We start from the raw sequence: 7,324 nt of genomic DNA, 5'->3' as shown, positions 1-7,324 counted from the left end.
GGTAGGTTTAACTTTGGCCATACTTCAACACAATAGTGGATCATTTTTATTTTATCTAACTTTTTAGTAGCTTCACAAGTATCCCAGTAATTTAACATTATCGCTAAAGGGCTGTCAGGAGGGATGTTCTTTACATTTTTGTTCTCTTTTGCTCTACTCTTTCGGCTCATGCAAGCTCCCATATTGATTACTAAAACAGTATGCTCGCTTACACACAAGACTGCTACACCCACTCTACACAATTCGCTCACTTACACACACTGGTACACCCACACTTTGCTTACTTTCACACAAATGGAGAATTTACACACACGCTCAACCAGAATAGAATGAGTTAGGTCCTAGTGAGGATCACAGTCCCGTTCCCCAACTGAGTGAGTTAGGTCCTAGGGAGGATCGTGGTCCCCTTCCCTAACAAGGTTAAATTGGGATAGAGCCGGTCTCTAGCCGGGCCCTGGTCGCCCCCTCCCTCTACTCTTCCCAGTTGTCAGTGGGAGTTGGGTAAGGTCCCAGCGGGGCCCGGATACCCCTTCCTAAACCCTTGTCCCTGGGGGCTCAGTCCCAGCGGGGCGCCGGCTGCCCCTTCCTGCAACTCCCCTCTTAAAATTACGCAATGTCGAGTCCTATCGAGGGCCCCCCCCCCTTCCCCAGCTGAGTGCTGGGTCCTAGCGAGGGTCTCCCCCCCTTCCCCAACAAAGTGCTGAGTCCTAGCGAGGGTCTCCCCCCTTCCCCAGCTTTGGGCCTAGGCCCCAAGGAGGCGCCTCTTCACACTCTAAGCCTTAGTAGACCTCACTCGCTTCCCCCTTTTCCCGGCCGGCCCCCTCGCGGGAGTCCGGAACCGCGGTAGTCAGGGGTCCACACTCGCTTCAGGGTCTGAGCTGCCAGTCCCCGTCTCATTCACACCACACTCGCTCGCCTCCCGTGCCCACCACCGCTCTCCTTACCGGCGCTCCCAACGTTGTCCTGGTCCCGCGCTGCTCCGAGTCCGGGGTAGCCAGCTGGCCCAGAGGGTCTCTTTGGGGCGGCGTCTTCCCCTCCAATGTCCTTGTCTGGGCGTGGCCTATCCCGGATGAGCCCCCAAATTGTAATAAACGGAGCAGGGCCAAGGCCTTTATTAAATAGCAGCTCTTTTATTGAAAAATTGGGGGGGTCATCAGGGGCCGACACCTGCTTCTGCTTGCCTAGGCGAAGCTGGGAGGAGGTTTTCAGCAATCCCGACTGAAGGTAAGGATGGGAGTTCCAGCCTCATGGACACGTCATGAACTCAGTTGAGGCTCGTTGGTCTGTGGGTGTCACTCTTCTCAACAGCCCCTTAGGTCACGGCTAGTTAGTTTGGACTTCCACTGAAGAGGTGTTTCTTGGGAGTTCTGGAAACTTTGCATATGGGGCGGTGTCTTTTGATTGACAGAGAGCAGCAGCAGGCGGCCGGAAGTGAAGTGAGGGACAGGACGGAAGTAGGAAGTGATTGAACTAGAACTGGGATTGTTTGGGAAAGTACAAACAGAGGGCAAACTTGGGGATACAGAACATGCACATCAAGAACAGTAATTTGCTTAACATTTTAACAGAGGGGACAGCTCTTAAAACTATTTGTAACCCTTAATTTTATGACTGCTGAACCTTTTTATTTACCTCAGCCAGGTCTTAGTATGGGCATAAAAGTCTTGTTGGAATTTGCTTTGCTTCCTGTTATCCTGCTCTGATTTTGTTGGTAATAAATGCAATTATTATCCCCAAGTTCTGCCTGTTGTGTCCGTGACGGTGATCACGGAGGGATCTCTCCCTCCCTCTCTGTAACCTCATGAGCATTTCGCTGTATTTGCGCTGTGCACTGGCGGTTACAGCGGTGTTGGTGGGTGCCCAGCAAGGACCGAAACACCCGTGCATGGTGCTGGGAAAGCGACGGGATCTTCCCAAAGCCGGGCCGAGCTGGGAACGTCCGCCAGGAGAGGCTGAGGGAGCCGCAGTGCCGATGGCGGGAAGCGCCAGGAGCTTGAGGAGTCTCATCTCCGCCTCAGCACGCCGGGAGCAGCGGCGGCCGGACGAGCCCACGGGAAGCACCGCTGCAGCCCAGTCCCTGAGGCGAAGCGCTCCGGCAGCCGCGCTCTGGAGGCACCACATTAGCGTGGCAGAGGGCGAGGGGCAGCTCTGCCTCAGCGCGGCGGCACCGGCAGCGACCCCGCTGTGAAGGAGGCCGCAGGCAGCTCTGGCCAGGCGGCGCGGTCCCACCAGCAGCGCCCGGAGAGGTGCCCGGGCCCAGGCGGGAAGCGCGGCCGCTCCGTCGCACGAGCAGCTCCAGCTCCGGCAGCAGCCCCTTCCAAGGCCTGACCACCCTTTCCATGAAGAAATTCCTCCCTGATGTTTCTCGTCTTCCACACCCTGACGCTATTTCCAAGCTATGCTGTACCATATTAGAGAAAGGTGTGTTTCATGCATGTGCACTAAACCTCCTCGAGAAGCTGATTCTGCTCAATGACAGCAGCCCGTCAGCAGGAGGTACAGCAATGCAGGCATCGGACTCCATGCAGTGGAGCCAGGCAGCTGTGAGGGAGGGCAAAGGGAAGGAGGAGCAGGTGTGAAATGTATAAACCTAGGAAAAACCTCCATCTGTGGCACTTACCCAGTTAAGAACTGCATTGTTAAACTGCATTGTTAAAGTGTTAAGTATGGTTACTTACTGTTGGCTCCAGTTGGATGTTGGTCCAGTTGAATGTTGTACTTCCCAGTTCTAGTTGTTATGCGTTCAACCCTTCCCCACGACCCCTCTATCCTCATTTCCCTTTCCCCTTGCCTCCCAGCAAGGCCGCTGCTGCTCCCCGCCTGCTCATCAAGCCGCTAACTCCACTCAAGAATAAGCAAATCAACGAGTTCCCATCATGCGCAGTTCCGAGGCGGAAATGTGGACGATGACAAGAGCACCCAAAAGCTGTAAGTCGCTACCGAATATAGATCCTGGAAAAACACCAATGAGTTGGCAAAACGTTTGGCTACCTCCACCCTTCCACGGTCATCTCACAGTCACGTGAAGGGCACTGCAGCCGAGTGACACCCTAGACCACACGAGCCAAACCGAGTTCTGGGAACACCCGGGAGGACGGAACCCCTGACTCTGCAGCTCCAGCAGCAGGATCACCTTGGATCTCCTCCTGGGCGGTGTCCGGCAGGAGCAGCGGCGGCGTGCGCAGCCCCACAAGTTCCCCTCCCATGGCTGTCTAAGAAAGGCCTTTAGAAAGAAGAAATTGTCTCCTGGCCCTGTTTTAAACAAGGTGGAAAGCTCAGGGGTGCAGAGGGGACAGTGCTGCTTGTGGAGCTCCAAGCCAGCACCATGGGGACACCAGTGCCATGGCCCCTGCAGGAGTATACTGGTCATTCCCCTTCCCACCAACCCTCCAGGGCTCTTGTGCCAGCAGCAGACATTTGGAACACAAAAGCCTTGACCTTGAAAGCTACAGGGGCCTTGGGAGGTTTTAGAAGAACTACTGCAAAGCCTCTTAACTTTGATATCCAAAGAGATATCCAAGAAGGCCTCGTTGGTGAAGCAGGGGCCTGGAAGGGAAGCCCAAGCGCTGAGCAGTAGGGAGGTGACTGACGGTGCGAGGTGATTCTCGTTGTACCTGCAGCACCAGCCCAGGCCAGCTGCTGGGCACAGGCAGACAGAAGGGGCAGACAATGCCACGGGGAAAAACAGCTGTGGCAATGCACTACTGGATCTGGAGAAGACCCCAAAGAATTGATGCAGGAAGAGATCTTCAAGCTGGATCAAGCAGGAGGGCAGACAGGTTCCTTCTCCGAGATTTTGGCTTTGTCGTTATCGGCTGCCCCAGTAAGGCTCCACCTGCGGTTTCCACTTTTCAGTGAGCACTAGTCAGAACATGGCACATGGTGACCAGAGGGAGCTCGTGCAGTTCTTGAGCTGCTGGCAGTGCCAGAGCCAGGCAGTGGCACCAGGGCTGGCAGAGGTAACAGAGAAATGGAAAGAGATCCCTGCTCGAGGCACCAGGGGAATCCTCTCCTGGCTCATCTCACCTTCCCAGCTCCCTCTACACAACACGGTGGAGGCTCTGTGCCTCTGGGGCTGGCACAATGACCAAAGGCCAATCCAGGATGGAGGGGCTGCCCAGGGTGAGACAGTCCAGCCACGCTGGTTGAGAGGCTCCCTGGGGACACTGTCCTGGGGTCAGAGGAGTCCAGGGAGGCTGGACATTCTGCAAGGAGAAATCCCTGAAGGCGCAGGCAGGAACAGGCCACGCTTGTGTGCCCAAAGACGAGCTGGTGAGGAAGTAGAGTGCCTAAGCAGGAAGCTTTTGCTGAGACTCAGGGAAAACAGAATTTGTAGCTTTGGAAGAAGGGCAGCACTCCAGGAGGACAGCAACAATGTGCTTGGGGCATGCAGGAAGAAACGCAGAAAGGCAGAGGCCCAGCTGGAACTGAATGTGTCCAATGCCATAAGGGAGAAGAGAAACTGCTTCTACAAATACATGAGCAACACCAGGAGGAACGAGGACAATCTTGGTTTTTATTGAATGCATGCAGGGAGAAACATTGCCACAAGGGATGAGGAAGACGCTGAGGTAATGATGACTTCTCTGGATGTCCTGAGCTCATCCTCAAGCCTGCAGCACCCTTTGGCCTTCCCTCAGCAGAGTCAGAAAGGAAACTACAGCCCAGCAAAAAGCATCTAAGGAAATGACAACAGCCAATGAAACAGCATCCAGTGAGAGCCTAAGCAATTCCTATATTAATTGGGAGGAGAAGAAATCTTGGCATCCCATTATCATCTTCTTGATAGTCTTCCACCTGAGTCCTTCACGTTATGTCTCTTCCTGGGACGCTTATTTCGGAGCTTCATAGACAGTCCTGATGCGTTGAATGCCTGGCAGTTCAGACTTTCTGAACAGGGAACAGCACTGGCAGGGACCATTAACAGTGTCAGAAGAGCGGCAACACTGGGAAGAGCTTCCTGCCCATTTCTGCTCCACATCCTGTGGCTGCTTTTCATCTTTCCTCCCTCCTACACAGAACCTAAAAAAAACACAGAAAGGGAAAATAGGGATTAAAAGAGAAGGCAGCTGGTGATGGAGGCTGTGGGCACCAGGGCTGCCTGTGCTCTGCTCTTCCCTGTCTGGGAAGCAGCTGCTGCAGGGGTCAGCAAGTGGCATTTCCAGGGCTGCAGACCAATGGAATGTGCAAGGTCAGTGGGGAGAAAAAGGCTCCTGGGAATCACACCCACAGGGGAACCTGCTCCCGGTCCGTAAGCAGGGAGGTTTGGCCAGGGAGGGCTGCAGCAGGGGCAGCACCTCTCCCTGCTTGCGGGGTGTGTCAGCAGAGCCTAAGGAAGATGGGGAGCACCAGCAGGGATGGCAATGGCTGGAGTAGCTGGCAATGAGGCCTGGATGCAAAAGGTAACTGGAGAGGGTGGGAGTGAGTTCTTCACTAACCACTGAGGGGACGGAGTGGGGAGAAAAAGGGCAGAGCCATCAGGAGATGAGAGTATGCAGGGAACACAGAGATATTGCTTGCGTGCACATAAATTTGGGACTGCAGAAGAGCCCAAGACATCCATCCCAGCGCCGGCGTGGGAAGGGCTGGTTGGCTGGGAGCTCGTGGCTCAGGAGCTCAGGACCCCCTTTCCCAGGGCTCTCCCAAACATGATGTGTTTGAAACACAGCCAGGGCAGCCCTGGGCAGCGGCACCTGTGTGGCTGCAGGGCTCCAGGGGGAGTTTCTCTGCTCAGCAAAGATGCTTGGTGGCACAGCAGTGGCATGGGCACCCAGCAGTTACCTTCCCAGGCAGATGATCCTGGTGTGGCAGGGTTGGCAGTCAGGGTCACACGGCTGGGAGCGCTTCTGGGGATGGAAAATGGGAGATTTGTAACATTGATTTTGCTGTACTCTTCTGCCAAAGAGGAGAGGGTGAAAGCTCTCATTGCTGTGTGGCTGAAGGCAGGAGAGCAAAGCAAAGCTGGGGAGAGTGGGGACACAAGGCAGGACCAGCTTCCCCCAGCCAGGCTGAACCCTGCAGAGCCCAGTACTGTGGAAGCTGCCACAAGCTCCAGGCTTGGGAAAACATTTCCTGTGGTACTGGGCACACGCACAGGCATCTGCAGTGGCAGCTGGGGCTCATCACCTGGGCACTCCAGCTACGAGAGACAGCTGTGTGTCAAACAAGATACTGGCTTACCTGGGAGATACACTTCAGTATCAGAAAAGCAACGATGAAGAAAGCCAGCAAAAACACAGATGTGAGCACATACAGCACCACCTCTAGTTTCTGTTGTGAGGAAAGGAAGGAAGATCACGGTGGTAAGAGGATTGACCCTTCCATTCTCCTTTGCCCAGAAGGACACAGGCAGCAGTGCCCAGCAGCTCTCCTACCTTCCTTGTGAATTTCTTGCCCTTCCCCAAGGCCATTTGAATGATCATTTTCTCCTGCACACGACAGTGGTCCCTGTTATCAGAGGCTCCCTGGTTCTCTTGCATCTCCTTGAGCACATTTAGAAGCTGTCTGGTTTTGGAAATCATCTTGGCACAGGCCTCCTTCAGCTGAGGCAGGTTGCAGTCCATCCTCAGGGCCCGCTCCACGTGGTCCGTGAACTTTTGCATGCCTTTGTCTGGCTCCAGAAGCTGCAGCTGATCATCAAGGGTGGTTTCCAAGAGTTCTCCTGGCACCAGCGCAAGGTCTGGACTCCGGGGGCTCCAAGGTTTGTTGAGGATTGTGGAGTCTTCCTCCTCTCTGGTGTCACGGAAGATCAGGGGGTGCCTGCCTAGAGAGGATTGCCCAACCCCATAGTGACTGCCCTCCTTCTTGTGCCATTTGGGTGTCCTCATGTAGTTCTTCCTGGGAGCTGAATCTTCCTCCTCATCTCCATGTTGTCTAGTGCTAGAGGCATGGTAAGCACTGTTTAATCCACCAGCTAGATCCGAGGGGTTTAATCTGTGCCAGTTTGAACGTGACTCCATCTCCTCTAGATCCCAGCTTGAGAGTGCCTTTTCTACCACATGCTTCAGCCTGGCAAGCTGGGGCTGGTAAGGGATAACGCTTCTTGCAATCCTGGTGCTTTTAGACTTGTGCTGCTTCTTCTTGAGCAGCATCTTCTTGAGCTTGGTCATCAAGTCATCCACACTTGTTTTGCCTTTGTGCCTCATGTGATGCTGAGGGGGATATGAATTGCTTCTGGAATCGTGCAGGCTGCTGACATCACCCTTAGGGCTCTGGGTCAGGACAACCGCAAGTATTGCAGTTCCGTGATCTCCCGTGGAAGGATGCTTGGGCTTGAGGTTCAACACTGGGCTGGTGTCCATTTCTGGGGATTGTTCCATATCCA

General features: G+C 54.5%; 1 protein-coding gene across 1 annotated transcript; it reads right to left on the bottom strand.

The window, feature by feature from the left end:
• Positions 1-4,508: 4,508 nt before the first annotated feature.
• Positions 4,509-7,303, bottom strand: LOC306805208 (uncharacterized protein). Its single transcript, XM_079312699.1, has 4 exons — positions 6,375-7,303; positions 6,181-6,270; positions 5,782-5,846; positions 4,509-5,022 (listed from the first exon to the last, which is right to left on the bottom strand). The coding sequence occupies exons 1-4, from the start codon at positions 7,299-7,301 to the stop codon at positions 4,833-4,835; spliced, it is 1,272 nt and encodes a 423-aa protein (XP_079168825.1). The 5' UTR covers positions 7,302-7,303; the 3' UTR covers positions 4,509-4,832.
• Positions 7,304-7,324: the final 21 nt, after the last annotated feature.

Source organism: Erithacus rubecula (genome assembly GCF_903797595.1).
Source record: "Erithacus rubecula genome assembly, chromosome: 9".
Classification (NCBI taxonomy): Eukaryota; Metazoa; Chordata; class Aves; order Passeriformes; family Muscicapidae; genus Erithacus; species Erithacus rubecula.
This window is presented reverse-complemented; position numbering and strand designations above follow the sequence as displayed.